The sequence below is a fragment of the Siphateles boraxobius genome, unplaced genomic scaffold (genome assembly GCF_051911475.1).
Source record: "Siphateles boraxobius isolate OS27281-9 unplaced genomic scaffold, OSU_SipBor_1 130, whole genome shotgun sequence".
Lineage (NCBI taxonomy): Eukaryota > Metazoa > Chordata > Actinopteri > Cypriniformes > Leuciscidae > Siphateles > Siphateles boraxobius.
In genome coordinates, this window is record NW_027508734.1 from 5,886,517 (window position 1) to 5,908,383 (window position 21,867).

At 37.1% G+C, this 21,867-nt stretch overlaps 1 protein-coding gene across 1 annotated transcript; it reads right to left on the reverse strand.

The window, feature by feature from the left end:
* Positions 1–2,632: 2,632 nt before the first annotated feature.
* f13a1b (coagulation factor XIII, A1 polypeptide b) lies at positions 2,633–21,774 on the reverse strand. Its single transcript, XM_077227504.1, has 15 exons — positions 21,529–21,774; positions 18,839–19,047; positions 17,120–17,308; positions 13,148–13,396; positions 12,892–13,010; positions 11,955–12,062; positions 9,963–10,140; positions 8,861–8,999; positions 8,013–8,116; positions 7,848–7,936; positions 7,015–7,168; positions 6,664–6,939; positions 5,483–5,643; positions 3,510–3,646; positions 2,633–2,986 (listed from the first exon to the last, which is right to left on the reverse strand). Exons 2-15 carry the CDS (start codon positions 19,041–19,043, stop codon positions 2,845–2,847), a joined length of 2,250 nt encoding a protein of 749 aa, XP_077083619.1. The 5' UTR covers positions 19,044–19,047; positions 21,529–21,774; the 3' UTR covers positions 2,633–2,844.
* Positions 21,775–21,867: the final 93 nt, after the last annotated feature.

Sequence of the window (21,867 nt, forward strand, 5' to 3'; positions counted from 1 at the left end):
TAATATTCAGCAAACCACCAGACCAATGCCTTCTAGTACTTTCTTCAATCTGTCTCCAGTAGGTTGGGTTAATAAAAAAAAAATTGAAAACAAGGGGGGTGTTCTGAAGACAGACTGTTACCTGTGAAACAGGGGTGCTCTGAAAACACCCCCATTTGCAATTAGTGCTTTCCACCTGATGAAATTAACATGGCAAAAAAACGACAAATCAGAATTTTGGTTGATCTAGAACGTATGACGAATAAATCGACTAGTCGACTGGGAGATTACAGCCCTATGAAGAACCTGCTTAATTTGTTGAAAAACAAACAAACAAACAAACAAAAAAACAGCAGGATTGCGAGGTCCCCTAGTGGAACGAGGCCCTGTGCGGTTGCACAGTTCGCACAGTCTATGCGACGGCGAGGAAGACCGCTTCGAGGGTACAGAGGGGCGCTGCTGAGCACACTTCAGAGCATTAAAATGATGAATGGGACGGCCTACGGACTCGTAGACTTAGCGAGCACGCGCAATTTAAGTCCACGAGACCGAAAGTCCACATGAAGTGCGCCATTTGGGACAGGGCCCAACTAGGCCTACTGCACATGCATACAGCGATGGCTGAAACCCCAAGTGCCAGATCATGCGTGGTGCTCCGGTCACTTACGTATCAGGGTGGATCACGGCTGTGTCAAAGCCCTGACCCCTTGGAAGCGCACCGACTGGTACCAGTCAGGTGTAGACATGGGGTTGTGGGGAAAGTGATTACAACATATGCCTCCAACCTGGGTTGGGGGGCACTGTGCGAAGGCAGGCCAATCTCCAGCCTCTGGTCGAGCCCGGAGAAGTGCCTACATATCAACTGTCTCAAAATCAGAGTGGTTCATTTAGCCCTGAAAACCTTCCTCCCAGATCTGGCGGGACACCATGTCCTAGTCCGCACGGACAACATGTCAGTGGTGTCCTACATAAATCGCCAGGGCGGCCTCAGATCGGCCAGCCTGGACGCTATGGCCAGACTCCTTCTCCTTTGGGCACATGCCAACCTTCGCTCGCTAAGGGCGGTGCACGAACCAGGCATTCTGAACCAGGGCGCGGATGTGTTATCCAGAGACAATGTCCCCCCAGGGGACTGGTCTCTCCACCCTCAGACGGTTCACATGATTTGGAGCACCTTCAGCAAGCAGAGGTCGACCTCTTCGCCTCAGAAGACAATGCTCACTGCCAAATATTCTTTTTGAAGAAAAGGGACGTGCTGGATCAGGAAGAGCAAGTGCTCAGTCCTCCTCATAGCCCCACTCTGGAGATCCAAAACTTGGTTCCCAGACCTGGCGAAGGTGCTGAAGGCAGATCCCTCGCCAATACCGCTAAGGAAGGCCCTCCTCCTGCAGGTGAAAGAGTCAATCTGGCACCCCCGCCCAGATCTGTGGGCCCTACATGTATATAACGACATGTAAATAACGACTTTATTCAACTAATGCGGAAGAGAAGAAATTGTTAAATAAAGTCGCTACCGTATTTTGTTTTTTTGGCGCACAAAAAGTATTCTCGTCGCTAAATAGCTGACAATGGAGCCCGCACTGAGCCATCAGATTTCCTCAAAAATATCTTAATTTGTGTTCTTAAGATGAACGAAGGTCGTACGGGTTTGGAATGACATGAGGGTGAGTAAATAATGACAGAATTTTCATTTTTGGGTGAACTATCCCTTTAAAAACGTCCTTCTGCACACGTTGATGAAAGCCTCAAACACTTCGGAAAGCCTCTGTTTCCCATCACTACTCAACATGAGATACACTTCTCTGCCAAGGGAAGGGGTGTGGCTTCGAAGATCAAAGGCAAACAACCCACAAATAACTTAATGTCGCCACCAGAGGTCGCACAAAAACAATTTACTGAACAAAAACTTTTGAGTTATTATGGTGAAAGCCATAACATTTACAGTAACATTTTTAACCCCGTTACATTTACACCTGCATCACTACTGACTAAAAAACTGACCAACAGTTAATGAACCAAAAAACTAAAAAAATGCCATAACCGAAACTACTATTCTGAGGCGTCTGAACCTGTACCTCTAAATCATTGGGTGTCCAATCCTGGAGGGCAACTGCTCTGTAAAGATTAGGTCCTCCAACTCCAATTAAACACATCTGAACCAGCTAATCATGATCTCACTAGACATACTAGAAACTTCCAGCAGGTGTGTTGAGGCAAGTTAGAGCTAAACTCTGCAGGACAGCGGCCCTCCAGGACTGAGTTTGGACACCCCGGTTCAAGAATGTCTTCAAACTGGCAAAATCATGTGAGTTCAGCAAACGGATTACAGAACATCTCAATGCCACCTTTTGATAATCAGAACTGAATCATTTATATACTGCCAAAAACTCCTTTAAAGTAAACTCCTCAGAATTTAATAATTTACACACATATGGTCTTTTCTGTAAAAATGACGCTACAATGGGCACTGCATTTGTATTTTAATGATTGATCTTTCCTGTTTTATACATCAGTTAATATTCCTACCTAATGAGTGAATTCTATAAAGATATTAATTAATTTAAATTCAATTAAAAAACATTAACTTTCACTCGACTTTTTGTTTTCTGTGCTTATTTCCCTCTTAAGCATTTTATGGTCAAGAAAAAAAAACTTTTTTGTTGATTTGTTTATTTATTTTATTTGAAACCTACGGATATAAGAACATATTAATTGTAATAACTGTATTTTTGACTAAACATAATATAATGCACTGGTAACATGCTTCAGTATGTTTATAGAGTGCTATGCTGGAGTTTATTTGGTATTTCTCTTTGGTTAAAGACTGCAGATGTGTGTTTCTCACATCTTCATCCTCTGCAGCGTTCATGGTTGTATGGTGAGCTCAGTCTCTCCGTACACCTGTCTGAGCGCAGCACAGTCTAGACTCGCCATCAGTTTAGTAGAGCCGGCCCGGCGGGGACTGAACGTCTCCGTCCATGTTATAGAGGTGCCTGGAGAAATCAGACTGAAAAACACATCACACACGTCAGAATGACACAAAACAAGCAGTACAGACTTGCATTCATGCATTTGACTGAATGCAATGCAAGTTGTTTTGGATAAATGCATCTAAGTATACATTTGATTAGTTAATGCATTCCCTGGGAATCAAATCCATGACTTTAGTGATGTGAATCTCGCATAAAACATGTTTATGTCACAAAAAGGAACCATTTTTTGTACTGCACATTATTCTCAACACTAATTAGTGTATATTGTAATTTTTACATATGCATTTTATTTTACTTGTATGCATTGCATTTAAAATGTGTATTTATGTACAGATATGTACAATTTTGATGTAATGAATCTCACATAAAACATGTTCATGTCACAAAAAGGAACAATTTTTTGCACTGCACATAATTATCATCGCTAATTAGTGTATATTGTAATTTTAACATGTATTTTATTTTACTTGTATGCATTGTATTTAAAATATGTATTTATGTACAATTTTGATGTAATGTCGGTCTGACAGTGTTCACCTGTACTGCTTTTTTTTAAAGGCCATGATTCCAGGACCCTCCATACGCAGATCCACATTCTCCAGACTGAACTTAAACGGGTTGGTGAACTCAACTGACACATGCATTTCCTCGCTCACTCTTGGAGAACCGGTCACCTATACAGAGAGACATAGCAAAGAGAGAGACATGAACCAGTCTCTAGTCTACCAGTAGAGGGCAGCAGATTCATTTACATTCAATTCTCAACAGCAACTTACAGTCCATTCAAACAACATTTTGACATTTTGTCAGTATGTGTGTAACCTGGGAACAGAACCCAGCTTATATATATATAATATTTACTTGAGGTACCCCTGAGATTTTAAGTAAAAGTTAAAAAAGTATATATATATGTATGTATATATATATATATATACACACATTCATCTAAAGGATTATTAGGAACACCTGTTCAATTTCTCATTAATGCAATTATCTAAGTCAACAATCACATGGCAGTTGCTTCAATGCATTTAGGGGTGTGGTCCTGGTCAAGACAATCTCCTGAACTCCTAACTGAATGTCAGAATGGAAAAGAAAGGTGATTTAAGCAATTTTGAGCATTGCATGGTTGTTTGTGCCAGACGGGCCGGTCTGAGTATTTCACAATCTGCTCAGTTACTGGGATTTTCACGCACAACCATTTCTAGGGTTTACAAAGAATGGCGTGAAAAGGGAAAAACATCCAGTATGCGGCAGTCCTGTGGGCGAAAATGCCTTGTTGATGCTAGAGGTCAGAGGAGAATGGGCCGACTGATTCAAGCTGATAGAAGAGCAACTTTGACTGAAATAACCACTCGTTACAACCGAGGTATGCAGCAAAGCATTTGTGAAGCCACAACACGCACAACCTTGAGGCGGATGGGCTACAACAGCAGAAGACCCCACCGGGTACCACTCATCTCCACTACAAATAGGAAAAAGAGGCTACAATTTTCAAGAGCTCACCAGAATTGGACTGTTGAAGACTGAAAAATGTTGCCTGGTCTGAGGAGTCTCGATTTCTGTTGAGACATTCAGATGGTAGAGGCAGAATTTGGCGTAAACAGAATGAGAACATGGATCCATCATGCCTTGTTACCACTGTGCAGGCTGGTGGTGATGGTGTAATGGTGTGGGGGATGTTTTCTTGGCACACTTTAGGCAAATTGGGCATCGTTTAAATGCCACAGCCTACCTGAGCATTGTTTCTGACTATGTCCATCGCTTTATGGCCACCATGTACCCATCCTCTGATGGCTACTTCCAGCAGGATAATGCACCATGTCACAAAGCTCGAATCATTTCAAATTGGTTTCTTGAACATGACAATGAGTTCACTGTACTAAAATGGCCCCCACAGTCACCAGATCTCAACCCAATAGAGCATCTTTGGGAAGTGGTGGAACTGGAGATTCGTGCCCTGGATGTGCATCCCACAAATCTCCATCAACTGCAAGATGCTATCCTATCAATATGGGCCAACATTTTTAAAGAATGCTTTCAGCACCTTGTTGAATCAATGCCACGTAGAATTAAGGCAGTTCTGAAGGCGAAAGGGGGTCAAACACAGTATTAGTATTGTGTTCCTAATAATCCTTTAGGTTAGTGTATATAATTATTATTATTTTATTTTTTTTACTTTAACTTTTTTAACTTAAAATCTCAGGGGTACCTCAAGTAAATATTTTAGGTAAAAGGGGTTTGTCTGACAAAAAAAAAAGATAATTTAAATTAATAAGAGACCTCATACGGTCAATATGATTAAACTTATGATTTTATTAAACTTTAAATGTATATTGTTTTATTAGTATATTATAATATACAAGTATAATAATACGTTTGATTAAAAGGTTAATAATATTAAAATTACTTTTATCTATACTTTATTTGAGCTTTTTCAGTTCCCTCATCAATGACAGTTTACCCTGGTTTTAATGTAAATGAGAGGTCGAGTAATAGTAATGGCTGACCGTCACTATGAGTTTGGGGTTGTGCATTGTGATGACTTTCATCGCTGTTATGATCTGTCCAGTCTCTTTAATCTTTCCTGTAGCAATGAAGTGGATGTTTCCCTGTTCCACCAGTTTGTGCATGTAGTCCTCACCGCGCACAGACACTTTCTCATCCTTACCTATCGCCAGCAGGGAGAGCATTAAATGCATGAGTATAGATGCAACAATCATATTACACTCTGCAAGGGCTGGGATGAAAATATAAATATCTCGATTTTAATCGAATCTCCTTTCTATCTACTGATATCATTTCTTTAATCCCAAAAAATTATCTTTTATTTTATTCCGTGCTGTTTTCAGTTGACAGCTTAACTAAACATTATTTGTATCACGCCGACCAACCAATAAATTACAATAAGCTTTGGGCCGTTACTTTGGATGTGAAACAAAGTCTTAGCTTTCAAATTCTGTCAATTTTATTATGAATTTTACCATTTTGGCACTCTTTCAATGTAGAGTGACAGATCGCTGTTCAAGCGCCACGTAAACCGATCAGCTCTTCCTCTTTACTAATAGTTACAGCTTCAAATAAACATGAATGAACATCAGAAAGTATGTTAAAAGAAAAGGTACAACCGTGTTTCAACCACAGAAATACGTCAATAAAACGGCTTGTAAACATTATGCCACGTAACATTAAATGTAGCCTTTAGAAAAGCTGTTCAATGACCAAACTCAATAGTAAAAAAGAAAAAAGAACTCTAGAGAGGAGCATTTTGCTAAATATATGCATTAAATTTTGAAGAACAGGTTAAGTAAAAATATAATGAATATTTAATGTGTTCATATAAATCTGTCATGAAAACAAGTTATGACTGCCACTGTGTAAATATTTTTATTTTTAAAAAACGAATTGGAGTGGAAACATAATTATGTCATTATTACTATAACGTTATTATAACAAGAACAGTTTGTATACAAATCAGGTGCTAACTTTAACCTTTAAAATTATATTAATTTACCAACTGACATTATTCCCTGTACAGTTCACAGCATTAGTTGAGATTTTTTTTTTCCTTGACATGTAGCCTACTGTAACTGATTAATATTCAAATGAATCTATAATATATTGAAACAAGATATTTTCGGGAATCGAGAAACTTGTGTACCCAGCCCTACTCTCTCCTACGTGTACTCACTCTGCAGTGGCTCTAGTTTCACTTTGGGAGTCTTAAACACAACCTCGCCGCTCGGGACTCCGGTGTAATACACCACAGTCCCGGTGATGTACACGTCTGCACTGCGGCGCTGGTCGCTGCGGTTGTTAAACTGCAGTGTCACGTCAAAGTCGTCCCCTACGCGAACGTCCAGATTAAGGATCTCCACATCTACATCACCCTTAGGAAGAGAGGATTTCTCCCTCTGACAGCCGAACTCCTCCGCTTTCTCCAGCACACGGCGCTCCTCTGGGGTCCCTGAGGAAAGAAAAGTTGAAAATGGAAGTTGATCCTGGTTATCTGACATTTATATCCAAGAGCAACCTCTCTCACCTTCAGGAAACTTGTATTGATTGGTGATGTCTCGACGCCCGTCGTGCAGCACGGCTTTGGTCAGGACCATGCGGCCCACGTGAGTGGTGTTCACCTTCACCGCGTCCAATGTGCCATCTTTATGTCTACGATAAAAGACCACGTCACTGTTCACCTGCAGAGAGAGAAAGAGAGAGAGAGGGAGAGATGAACATGTTTTGCAGTGGTTCCCTAAGGGTTAAAAGCAAAAAGGACTCTTTGGCCTGGTATAAAGATGTGTTTTGGTCGATCGGGTCACAAGTGGACAATGCTAAATACAGGTGTAAACAGGTGTAAAACGCTTTGAGCTCGTCTAAAACGCTTTGAGCTCGTCCACTTTCAAACACTTCCAGAGATTGTGGAAAAAGCATTCGACCGGATTGTCGGCTGGAGACCCAATTTTGGATTGAAGATGAAATACGTACCAAACACAATGTTCTCTCATCACTCCTGATTTCTAACACACACTCACAGCGTTCGGCTGATCTTACGGCTGTCAGAGCAGAAACTAAAACCGATGCTCTCCGTATGTCTCCGGTCGCGTTCATATGTTAATTGCGTGAGCTTATTTTGACCATTTGATCGAAAGATATGAAAAAAAAATAATTCCCGCCCATAAACCCTCCCCTCGAAGAAATCAGGACAGAAGTGGATGAAAGTGGACAAAATAGACGGATTAAAACACCAGGTGTAACACGGGAATTTGTCTCCCTCGTCTACTAGTGTTACAATGAACAATTGTCCTGTTTGATCCGATCGACCAAATTGCATCTTAATGCAGGAGTAAACGAGGCCGGTCACATGGCTTGCATTACCTCAGCAAAGACAAAAGGGGCATCAAACGGGTAGCAGATCTGGCCGTGTTTAATGGCAGCGACTGATGCAGGTCCACACCTGAACATACCTGACAGAAGAACAGCCTCAATGACATCACGCAACAACAAACAGATGGTGTGTGTGTGTGTGTGTGTGTGTCCTACCATCACTTGTCTCCTGTGGCGTAGCGTCCACAACCTGCCATCCTCCAAAGCCAGAGGGCAGATCAGGTCTCGCCATGTAGCACTCGTTCCAGCAATGATAATTCCTGCACATGAAGATAAAGCAAGTCATTTACTGCATGAGCCGCATTCAACAGGGTGGGAGATTGACAAGGCCTTGGGATAAAAATACTGCCAAACTGAACAAAAAAATCCTCCTCAAATTCAAGATAAGTGGACAAAAAAAGCCTTGTACAAATTAACAATGCAGCATTACATCATGATGCAGGGCGTAACTATTATTACAATATCAATATTATGCAATTGTGTTAATACATGTGTGCCATATATAAAACATTTGATCCAAAACAACGAATTTGTGAAATTTAAATTATTATTTTTTCTCTGCCAAATGTGTTACCATGACATGTTTTTATGTCATTTTAATTGATTATACAATTTTAAATCATATTTAGTAATGTACTACTTATGTATAATGTATTGTAAAGGTATTCATAATGTTCTTTGGTTACAATTATTTATGAAAAGATATAATGCTTTAAAAAGTTAAAACGCATGATAATATTTGCAGAGTCTGAAATGGGTTGTTTGTCATATTTTTTAATGCATTATACTTTCTAAAGGTGTGCTCAATGATTAAATAAGTATTATAATGTATTATGAATAATTGTAACAACAGTTTTATGAGACCATACAATGCATTACAAGGTACATTACAAGACATAGTTAGTGCATAAAAATGCTTTTATAATGCATTATCTATATAGGCTTTAAGTAAAGTGTTAACAAAAATTGTATTGCTATATTGCAGGCTATAAAAGAGCACAAACCAGATGGAATCCTTGGTGCGATTCCGGTCCAGTTTTCCGTTTTCGTCCAGAATGATGTCCATCTTCAAGTTTCCGTCATTGTCGTGGGCGGAGAAGAAGTTTGTCACGACCCTGCTGGGGATCCCGAGACTACGCAAGACTGTGGGGGAAAAGGGGATGATTTTAATTAATTAATTAAGAATTAATCTTATTACACAGCTCTCCGAAATGCTCGGTTCTGATTGGCCAGTCGCAACAATCTGAGGTCAGTTATTCGCCAATAATGACCGTTGTCAAAAGCAACGGTTTATAGCGATTGTTGTGTGCACTGTAATGGGTTTTAAGATAATTAACAGGTAGGATTTTAAAACACTTCTCAAATCCCTATTTCATGACCCCTCTGTTATTTATGTGGTGAAAAGCTGTGTAATAAGTGATATGATTATAGACCTTATGCACCAGAGAAACGTGGGCGCCGTCATCTTTAGAATATTGTCTTTGAACTTCCGTTTTTGCGGTCGCTCTGTATATTTCTATGGCATCGCTGTCCAGGAGTAATTAGCTGGTGAAGTGGATTTACTTATTGTAGAGTTAACAAAAGTTATCATAAGCATTGTAAAGCAGATGTCTTAACAAATGTCAACCGGGAATTTTTTTACGAGCAGTTCATTCATACCTATGCAAGATCGCTGTGAAAATATAGACCGGAAGTCAAAAGACAACGAGCGCAGCGCTAAAAAAGGGCGGGGCTACATAAGGTCTATACAGTGATTAGACTTGTTTGTTGGTCTAGGCTCAAAACTGCTTGCTAGGAACTCTATATTTGTGGAAGCTTTGTGTTGAATGAGCTAATAAAATAGTTAAACTCAAATCAATATTTCGTCTCTAATTATTTATTTATATGGCGTGTAATAAGCTTACATCCAATACAAGCTAATACAATGTAACGTAATAAGCTAATGCATCCAGCCGGTTGTTTCCCCTTCAGGGTGATACAAGACCTGATCACCCTGTCATGGTTTCAGCGATAACAACCAGCTGGATAGACATTATCCCTTACATATAGACCGGCGATCATGTGACCTATAAATGAACGTCTTGTCCTGTTGAAGTGAGCTCTCACAGGAGTTGAAGACGGCAGCGTAGACCCAGCACTGGGCGTAGCAGACCGGCGTTCCTCGGCTGTTGGCGTAGTCCAGGAGGATCTCCACGCTGCCGGTCCAGGACGTCGGTGGGACGCCGTATGTGTAATCTCCACTCCAGTTCCCCACCAACACACCGTCATCATCACGGGAGTTCAGCTGTTTTGAGCCAGGGAAGAGGTGAGCTCAACAATAACTTAAAGAAACAATAACAAAAACGTTATGTTGTTTCGCCATAGCACACATTTTAAATCATGATGTGGAAATTGTAAAAGGCTGTGTGTTTTTAGTATTAAAGGTTACCTGTTATGTAAAGTTTGAACATGTGTGTACACAACCACCCTAATGGTAAAAATCCACCTTTTTTTTTTTTATAATATAATTTTTTTTTTTTAAACCTCCCCATAAATCATAAGTGTCTCAGAACAAGCCATTTGCAGATTATAGCAGTGTGATGTCACAAATGCCCAGGCCCCGCCCACAACTGCTGATGGACTCCGCCCTCAGTGAGCTGTACACAGTCCGCCATGTTTATCTCCTCGCCAGAGCATTTAACAGCAGCGTTCAAGATTCTTATTAAAGGCACAATATGTAAGATTTTTGTAATAAAATATCCAAAAACCAATTGCACAATGTGAATATATTTCATGCAGTTGTAAATCCAGAGAAATTCCATTTTTTAAATAATGTCTCGTCCGTTGTCATTGTAACCTATTAATGACGCAATATCTACGCTATCCTCGGTTTCCGGTTGTAGAAATTATTGTATAAAATATACATAGATGCCTCATTAGCGACTAGTTTTAATGTAGCGCTATACCTGAGTGCTAATGAGGGATCTATGTATAAATCTATGATACAGTATCTCGCACACTGCAGTTGTGTGGGTCAGTCATCATGGATCACGAACATTCATTGGCGAGTACAGAAAAAACTAAACTTTTTTTTACCGTAAATGTAGATCAACTGAGGCAAGCAGGCTTTGGGACAAATGGAGTAATAAAACAAGGATCAATATCAACGTAGTGTTTTCAGGATGGAGAGAGCTTCACGACAAACATGTTTTTTTTAATAGACAGGTAATCAAATATATATTATTTATTGTACACGTACAATTATATTGTACTTTGTTTGTACATCAGTATTGCTTTTCATGTCAAGCATTACTATCAAGTCTGGTGACCAAGTCTATGGCAGTGAAATGAAATACAGTATGTGTTTAGCCATTTCTTGCAAAATGCTGCATGTCCGTTCTAATTTACTTTCATTACGAGCGTTTTAAACGTGTAAAACTGCGCGGCATTAACCCACCAAATCATTTGACAAATAAGTCACATATCAGTAACAGACTATTATAGCATTACATTTCACGTTCCTTGCAGCTAATTCATTACGATGAAAAAACAAAGTGATTAAATGTACAGGTAATACCAAACCTAATTCATTACCTCATCCATGAACATGATTTGTGAATTCTATACATCTCTGAATGCTTCATAGCGTCATCAAGTTTCGTGTCAAGTCAAGTTAGTGTTTTGAAAATGTGACCTCTGGCAGCGACAACTTACATATTGTGCCTTTAAAGCTACTAAAGTTATTCGATAAAGATCAGCGAGTGATTTTCAGTTTTTCTTTTGTTGTTTGATTCATATTCACAGCAGATGTACTGTAGTTTATGTTGCTTTCACTTTAATACAAAGATCTAATGTAGCAACAAATGCGATTTCTTTCCCTGCTGTTTACATTCACAGACATAACCAACTGTGTTTATGTGCATAAAAGTATTATTTATCTGTGAAATTATGACAGTCCGATGCTTGACTGTTAGCTGTGAACATTTACATTATAGTCCAAGTCTGGCACAGTGAAGCTCAGTTCCTCATAAGATGGTAAACAATAAGTGAAGGGGATCATTCAGCGATTTGGAAACTGTAGCTGTAGTTTCTCTGTGTGTGAGTGTGTGAGTTTCTCACCATGGCCGAGGCGACGCGGGTCACTTTAATGATGTCACCACGGTTGGACAGCGGCATATCTGCTTTATCCAGAATGAACAGACAGGCATCCAGGACACCATACTCAAACTAAAAAACAAACAAAATACAGAAAATTGCCATATTTCTATTCATGAACAAGAAAATATTATTACAGCCTTTTAGTTATAATTAAGGATGCACAATATCCCTTTCTCCTCACATAACAACACTCACTTAAAATAATTAAAAATATTTAATAATGCTATTAAATGTAATTTTTAGCCAGTTTTAAAATAAATATCAATCCCACTGTACATTATAAAGTTGTGCATAAAATCACTTGTTGAATATACAACTGTTTTTAAATACATTTTTACTTTATAGTATAGAATTTTGGTAAGAGTTTAAAATAAGGTCTAATTTGTTACCATTAGTTAATGCATTAACTAACATTAACAATGAGCAATATAATTGTACTATTTAAACTATTGCAAATGTTAACTAATGTTAATAGATACAAATTTTGATCTTATGTATGTTTTGATAAATGTTAACAATAACATTAACTGAGATTAATAAATGCGGTAAAAGTAGTGTTCATTCTTAGTTCATGTTAACTAATGTAAGCGAATGCAACCTTATTATAAGCGTTACCAGAATTTTAATACTGGCCCTAAATCAATTATTGTTCGTAACATTAAACTAAATATTGATTTATTGATATTAGCACATATTTTATAATAAAAGTGCATGCCTAATAATAAATAACTGTTAATATAAGATGTTTCAAGATTAAATGCGTCCCAAGTGTCTTTTATAAATTGTGTAGGACAAATGAATGCAGGCACTCAGATATTCCTGAACATTAGAGGGAAAAAAAGTGCAATTAAACACATTAATCTGAACATTTAAAGAACAAAAGGAAGCCGCAGCAAACCTGTCCATAGTTCCAGGCCCGTTCGGACACATCGTCATATGCTCCATGATAGATGATCCCCAGCTCGTTCATAACACACTCTTCCCGCTCCTCCTCATCGTCCAAGAACACAGCATCAGCTTTCAAAGAAACATCAGTTATTTTTTTCCTTAACACATGCACACATGCAATTTCAATGTGCACTGGCATCCATACATTTCAAAAATACAGCCTATATAATATGGGTTCTTCTACCAGAAAGAAAGAAATGTAAAACCTGATGACCACGGGTTAAAAAGGATGTAGACGTCGGTGCTCGGGTCCCTCCTCGTCCTGCGGATGCCGTAGGGCGTCACCACACCGATGTATATCACGTACTTTCCCACAATGCACTCTGGTGAGGGTGTGATGCCCATCGTGACAACATTGTCGCTGGTCTCTACGACCCGACCCCTCCAAAGACTCTGTCGATCCGCAGTGGGGAAGACGGGAATGTATGTGCCCTTACTGTACTGAGGACTCGGCCCTAGTGCACAACCACAATCATATTACAGGCTTCATCATTATGCACAAATATACACTACAGTAAGATTGGTAACAATTTACAATAAGGTTCATTAGTTAACAAACATGAAGTAAGCATGAAAAATACTTTTACAGCATTAATTAATAGTTTTAGTTAATTAATTTTAACATTTACTAATACATTATTAAAATCAAAGGTTGTATTAGTTAACATTAATTAATGCACTGTGAACTAACATGAACAAACAATGAACAGCTGGATTTTTATTGACTAACATTAACAAATAAATAAATACTGTAACAAATGCTGCTTATTGCTAGTTCATGTTAGTTAATATATTAAATAATGCTAACGAATGAACCATATTGTAGGTGTTACCGTAAGATTTTTCAGGAAAAAAAAAGTTTTTGAAAGATGTTCAACAAGGCTGCATTAATTTGATTTAAAAAAAAAACAGTAATATTGTAAAATATTGTTACAATTTAAAATAACTGTTTTATTTAAATATATTTTAAATATATTCCTGCGATGCACAGTCAGATGATTCAGAAATAATTCTAATATGTTGATTTGCTGTTAAAGAAAAAATGTCTTATTTTTATCAATGTTGAAAACTGCTTAATCTTTTTGTGAAAACTGTGATGCATTTTTTCAGTCTAATTTGATGAACAGAAAGTTAAAAAGTGCAGCATTTATTTGAGATAGAAACATTAGAAATGTCTTTACTGTCATCCTTCCTGAATAAAAGTCGAAATCTTACTGACCCCAAACTTTTGCATGGTTGCGAATGGCAAAGTCTGTTCAGCAACAGTTTTCTCAAAAGGTTTGCCTGGTCTGTTTGTTCAAATCATTTTCCCGTAAAGAGAACCTTGCTCAACTAGCCACGTTGACTTCCTTCAGCTCATGTGCTCTGTTTCCTTAAATATCAGTGGCAATGTGCAAATATCTGGATGTGTAAATATTATCAAGAAAAAAAAGAGAAGTGCACAAGGTTTCGTCACTGAAGGGAAGTGTGCCAACGAGAAGGGAAAGTGTTGATGGTGCTCAGAAGTTGCAGAACAATGACATCTCTTGTGAAATTTCACTGTCAAACACATGCAGAAAATGCATAGTGAATTACATTTATTGCTGTGCTGGACAATATGCCTCTTTAAATAATTCTTAGGGATTGCAAAAGGAGGAAACTGATCATTTAAGCAGAAGGAAGCTTTAAAATACAAAAAACATGGAGGGCTTCACAGCGATGCCATAGAAGGACCTTTTTTGGTTCACTAAAGAAGCTTTCAGGGAACAGTTCTTAAAAAGAGTTTGGTTACACTTTATTTCAATAGTCACTTTAGACATTCTAGTAACTATAAGTAACTTTTCAACTACATGTCAACTAACTGTCATTAGAGTATTAGTAGGCTGTAGTAGACTGTCAGTAGACTGTTAGGTTATGGTTAGGTGTTAGGGTTCGGGTTAGGAGAACAAGTTGACTTGTAATTGCTAAGTTACTTATAGTCAGTATAATGTCTGTTGGAGGACCAACAAAATAAAGAGTTAGCAGATATTAAGCAGACAGTCTACTAATACTCTACTGACAGTTTGTTGACATGTAGCTGCAAAGTTACTTATAGTTAGTTGAATGTCTAAAGTGGACTATCGAAATAAAGTGTTCAAGAGTTTTTTTTTTCTTAGTGTGAAGAACATTCTAAAAATTCTAAAACCTTTTTCCACTTGAATAAGCTTTTGCGGAATGGAAAGATTCTATGAATGTTAAAGGTTCTTAAATGGAACCGTCAATTCCAAAAAAGAACCTTTTTTAAGAGTGAAGAATGCTTAAAAAGAAAAAAAATGGAAAGACTTCCAGATTACCATTTTGAGATATAGTGGCGCTCATTTACACAATACTCAATTTAGACCAATAAACAATGGAATATTGACTCATTGAAAAAAGTAATTGTTTTTTAAAGTACTTAAGAATTAAAAGCGCTGATATATGACCCATATTTATTATTTATTCTAGCCAGTACTAGTCATTATCAGCAATATTAAAGATTGGTGCAGACATTTAATATGTATTGATCTGCAAAAAAAAGAAGCTAACTTTTAAATGTATTACCAAAACTTATTGACCATTATACTGATTATACTTCTTATAAACTTTTACAGATCTAGTTCACAAATAACTGACAATCGTGACCTATACGATTTTCATTTACAAGAATCAATACTAAAATTTGGGATTAGTATAACTTACTTTTTGCGCTACAACAATATCCTGGTTAATTTTTACCTAATCACTGAATCGGTGAGTTGCAACCAAAGTTTGTGAACCAATTCAACAGGTTCATTGGAAAGAATCATGTTCATGTGGATTTCTTAAGTTCGAAATAGCGAGGAACGACATGTTTTTATGAAATGGACTAAATGTAATGCTTTGGAGTGTACTGAAGTAAAAGTTTCCCAAAAGAAAAATACTTAAGAGCAGAGATACTTGAAATATCAGTAACTAAGTAAAACTACTTCATTATTGTCCACCACTGGGAAAAAGACTTGTGAACCAGTGGAGGCTCGTGAGGGAGGTCAGGGAGGCCAAGCCTACCCAAAACTTTGAAGCAAAAATGGGAGAAGGACGATTTAATGGTAATAACATTCTCAGTTATTAATTTCATGTCTCAGAATGTGTATTTATTGTTTGTAATTTCACCTCCTTAAGTCTAACCACCGCAAGCCTCTTCCCGAATGTGCAGAATCTGCGTGTTGAGAAAAGTAGCCTAACAGAGGCTAGCCTCCCTTCGTACATCAACCAAACATCGACGAGACGTAAATGACGTGATATTAGTTTGTACTGCTACCGCTGATGTAACTGGAGAGTAGAGATTTTGAATATTTGATCACAAACAAATTTATTGAACTACCATTCAAACAACCTGTTTTTAAAATTCGTTAAATGACGGACGTTTTACTATTAACACAGCCCTATGTCAGATTCTTCTAACATATAGGCTACTGATATTCTTTTTAGAATAAGTGAATCGTTTTGCTATTATTGGTCATGTGACAGGACTCCTGTCTATTCATTGTCAACTATTTTCTATAAGTATGTTTGTATTGGCTAACGTTTATTCAGCTAATGTGTGTCCTGTTTAAAATGTGCAACGTTCAAATGCAAAGACAGCACGGCACAAATAAAAGCCCTTTTTTCATTTATTTTTATCAAGTAGGCTATCATATTTGGATATTGGAATAACAAATTAAGTAGAACTATCTTAAATGTACAAATGTTTTTTTTACTGTTTTCTAGGGGTTTCTTAATTTTAGACTAGTTGACCAGCACACATTATTTTGCAATGCAATATTAATCATAAAAAAAATACATTGCAGTGCAGTGCAAGTGAAATTTAGGATTTGGGTCGAATTCAAAAAACTTTAGAAATCAAGAATTATGAAGATAGGCATGTCTTTGTGTGTGTCTTGCATTCTCAAAAAATAATGACAAAAATATATGACAACAATATAAGACTAGAAGAACAATCGCTCATTACTTTGTGTCAGAAATTAGCGGAGGATAAACTCGCCCTTACGCATCTGTCCCAGGGAAAAAAGTTCAGGCTCAGGATTTTTTTTCTACTATCACCCCTGTAAAAGTGACCAAAAAGCCATTTTAAACTAGTTAAAAAAAACAATTTTTGTCCCGCTATTTAAAAACCCACCATTCAGAATTTTTTGAAGACTCACCTATGACAAACTCAAGTGCAAACTTGTCTTCGGCCGGTTTGTAGGGCCGATTGAATGTGATCTTGATCTGGAACTCTTGAGCGCGACGCACGATGAGGAAGTCGCTGGAGTACAGGTGTGTGTGGTGCTCTTGTTTATTAACCTCATGAGGTCGTTTCAGCACATCCACACCCCACACATCAAGATACTCTGAGGGACAGAAACAAAGTTAAAGGCTCAACCATCAATTAGACTTTTTTTTTTTACAATAAATAATCTACAAAAACAGTGGCATGACTTTCGCAGAGGATGTCTTTCATTCTTTATCTCTGGGGGTTTGAAGAGAAGAGGATGACGAAAAAGTCAAATTGTTACAAGATAAAAGTGATGGGCTTCCTGCAATAAATGTTGGGGACAAGAGCTCACTGTTATCTGGTGGAAATGGTAAGCATGGAGGAAACGGTCTTCAGTGATCAGGATATTTGTTTCAGTTTTTCAGTTGAGGGTTTGTAAGACCAAGCAAATATTTTAGTAAACAAAGAAACGGTACCAAGTGTGTCTGTATGAATTATTACTGTTTTGAATTTTAACTTTTTGTGCATGTAATGCAAAAGAACCTATAAAACAAACACTTTTTCCATTTAAAATATTTGTTTGTATCAGCCAATTTTCATGTCCCTATTCATCACCATTAGCCTACATTTTAATTGGTTACGCATACAAAATTTGCTTTGACAAAATTTTTATCATGCTTTCACTTTATATGTAGTTTATATTCATTTTCATAGGAAATGCTAAATGTACGTGATTTTCTGATATTTTTCACTGGAAAATAATGGTGAGTGTTATTTTAGTATTATTTATATTGTAGTCTTTTATTCATATTTGTATTAATATTTTCAATTATGGTTTACATTAACAATTTTGTTATGTGCTTATTTTATTCATTTATATGTAAATAGTTTATTATTAATTTATTTTTATATCAGTTTGCGTTTAGCACTTCAGCTCAAACTTATTTTTTCTCAATTCCTAATTTCAAATTTTTCTAAAGTTTTTCATTTAATATTTATATTTCATTTTATTTCAGGTTTTAGTGAACAATAACAACACTGTTATAATGTAATAATATAATAATGACATCATATTTAAGAGAGAGACATTGCTTTTTTAAATAAAGTTTATATTACAGTATTTAACTCCTTTTTATTAAGTTGACACTTTGTCTAACTCAATAGTTCTGATTTGGGACAAAAATAGAGATACATTTTACTCAGACAAAAGTGTGAAGAATACTAATATTGATTATATTAATATGTATTGCAATAACCGTAAAAGATTATTAATATGTGATTTAATAAAAGGCACACCAAATAAAAGGATACTACTAAAATGTACTCTACATATAATTTCTTACAGTGACAAGATTTAAATATTCTAGCACTTTAAAGTTAGAATGAAATCAAAATGGCTAATTCTTGTTTAAGGAATATTGCAGTGTTTATTATAAATTATTTATCCGTGCACATTGTTTTTAAAATTTGTGCCTCATAATGTTGTATCTAAATTCCTTCCCTCTTGCAGTGACATCTCTTCTCTGATGAAGAGGGCGGGGCCACCTGTCAATCATATTAGATCCACCAATAGCAAACCACAACCATCCAATTAATTATTGGATGAAAAATCAACATTTATTCCTGTTCGAGAAGCCGCTAAAAAGTACTCGGTTCTCATCCTCACCACTGAGTGGAGGTGGTCCTCTGGGCATTAACATGAAGGGCTCGAACTCCTCCACTTTCCCCTCTTGTTGATTCGAGCTGGCTTTGGCTCCTGCAGTGCGCCCGCGGTGGGACACGCGTTTGGGGCGTATGGCGGGTGTGTCGGGGGGGGCCGGGTTCTCTCGGGCCTCTTGATCCGCCATGGCAGGTACTGGTGTGGTGGCCATTTAACTGAACTCAGAAAGAATACAGGTCAGCTGCACACATCGCATACACACTTCAATGATAAATCAATGAAAGAGCCTCTTCTTCTGTTTACACATCCATGCATTTTTATAAAATGTTGCTCAGGAAGGGTGTCATTTATGGCATCTGTTTTGCATTGAGGATGAAGCACTGCATGCACACAAACACAAACTCAAAGCATGTGCTGCTGCACAGTTTTATTGCAGGATTTGGCCTTTCTTCCTTTGATTTATAGCACCATAAAGTCCATAGAAACGTAAGCTAGACTAATGAGTAAGATGCAGTCTGGCTTTTCTTTCTTTCTGTCATTCTTTGAAAAAGTGGCGACACTTTACATAAAGGTTTCGTTGTTAACGTGAACAATGCTTCTACAGCATTTATTAGTCTTAGTCAATGGTAATTTTTAAATTCACTAATACATTTTTAAAATCCAAAGTTGTATTTGTTAACATTAATGCACTGTGAAATAACATGAACAATTATGTTTACTAATTAAGGTTAACAAATTAATGCTTTAAAAATGTATTGCTCATGCATTGTTAGTTCATGTTGGCTAATGAATCATGAGACCTTCATTTTGAAAGCGTTACTGAAAAAGTAGCCTATCTGCTTGACTAAATTAGTGTTGTCTTTTATTTTAAAATCTAGAAATTTTAAAAAAACTATTAAACTTGTGAAAATAACAAAATGACTTGCTTACAACCGTTTAAAATAAATAAATAAATATTTCTAAACCAGATTTTTTTTCTGTACATTGAAGTCATCATGAAACGCAAGTTGTGATAGTATTTTCTGCACAATTGTGATGTATATCTGGGTGAAACTGATTCTCAAATTACAATAAATGTAGGGCGTGGTTGATTGGTTGGTTGTGGTTTGCTATTGGTTGATCTCCTGTGATTGACAGATTGCCCCGCCCTCGTGTCAGAAAACACATCATCAGAGAAGAGAGGGGAAGTTATTTTGATTAAAGATTATGAGGGCAAATGAATTACAAAAAAAAATATATATATTATGATGTGCACAGATACATAATTTATAATAAATACTTCAATATAAAAAAAAAACATTTTGATTTCATGGTGACTTTAAGAACACAATATGGGAATAAGTACAGTGTGTGTTTTTACACAAAACCTTGTGGTTCCCTCTTCGGTGCTGTTAATGCAGGCGACATTTTCCCATCCAATAGTTCCCGGCATTTAAATGTGGAAAACTTATTTTTATGATAGGCTGCACAATGGCTGCTTTTACACTGGCAAAATCTGTCACCACAGACACACAAACACCTGTGTGATGATTACATAAACTGGGCGTCTCTTGAATGAGGTGTGTGGTTTGAGGAGATGTTTGGCCCCACCGGAGCCGTGAGTAACACCTCGAACAGTGAAGTCTCTGTTCACTTCTGAGCCACTTAAAGACATGGCTCTACACACTTTTCCACACGTTATCTTGGCGAGGTTAACTAGACGGAAAAGCTGATGCTGATTGAAAAAAAAAATTGTGTCAAGATTTTGTTTTCTGCGGTTACCAAGTAGATATAAAACAGATGCTGGGACATATTAAAATAGTTATGTTTTGTAAAGTACACAGAAAACTGGCTCTGCATGTAAACACACAGACTTTCACAAACACACATATCTGCACTAATATCCAAAATATAGACATTAAAATAACTTCAAAATTCAAACACTAACATCTTTAAAGACAAAAGCCTGTTCTTTGCAATCACACACACACGTATAGGATAAACATGCACATATATGTTTTTTCACAATAAGTTAGTTGGAGGTATTTGGATAATTGCAAATATACACTATCCTTCCGAAAGTTTGGTCTCAGTACGTTTTAATAAAACAAGAAATTTATTTTTATTAAGAATAAAATTAAATAAATACAATTTTACTTTTTCAGCAAGGATGCATTAAATTGATCAAAAGTGACAGTAAAGACCTTTATAATTTGACAAAAGATTTCCATTTCAAATGCAGCGCAGTTGAACTTTTTATGCATCAAAGAATATTGAAGAAAAAAATGTAGAAATATGAAGCAGCATAACTGTTTTCAACATTGATAATAATCAGAAGTGTTTCTTGAGCAGAAAATCAGCATATTAGGATGATTTCTGAAGGATGATGTGACACTGAAGACTGGAGTAATTCAGCTTTGATTCAACTCATCTCATAATCACATGGGTTAATGAGCTGATGAGTTGAATCAGGTGTGTCTGATTAGGGAGACAAAGAAAACGTGCAGAGTTGGTGGTCCTCTAGGACAGGTTTGAGAAACACTGGTTTAAAAGAATGATATTCAAATAGAAAACATTTTAAATTGTAAAAATATTACAGTATTTTTGATCAAATTAATTCAGCCTTAAAAAGTACTCAAACTTTTGAAAAGTAGCTGGCAATTTCCATCTTTTCCAGAGTGAACTCTTTACTATTAAATATGTAAAAGTAAACTAACCTGGTTTATGTCTAGGTAGAAAGACGGCACTGGTCTGCAGATACTGGAAGCTGGAGTCCGGGATCACACCAGGACAACTTCTGCCTTCACTTTTATATGGGGCTGGAATAACAGAGTGTGTGTATGTGTGTGTGTGTGAAACCTCATGGTGGGCGTGTCTATGTATGCAGATTAGCATGGCATTATAAAAGCAGAGTGTGTGTAGTGTATGTGTGAGATTAGAGTGGAAGTGCAAACTGCGTGTGTGAGTCTGTGAGGCTTGTAGTGAGCAGAAATGAGACCAAATAAAGAAAAGTGTAGAATGTGTCACTTCCTTCTCTTTAGGCACCGACTCAAAAC

What these genes read in the sequence shown, in the direction of transcription:
- f13a1b (XM_077227504.1), bottom strand. Translation starts at nt 19,043, where the DNA reads ATGGCCACCACACCAGTACCTGCCATGGCGGATCAAGAGGCCCGAGAG. An exon ending in AGGACCACCTCCACTCAGTG is followed by an intron (nt 17,309 to 18,838) that starts GTGAGGATGAGA and finishes TCTGTCCCTCAG; the next exon opens with AGTATCTTGATGTGTGGGGT. An exon ending in TTTAAAAAAAAGCAGTACAG is followed by an intron (nt 2,987 to 3,509) that starts GTGAACACTGTC and finishes TGTGTTTTTCAG; the next exon opens with TCTGATTTCTCCAGGCACCT.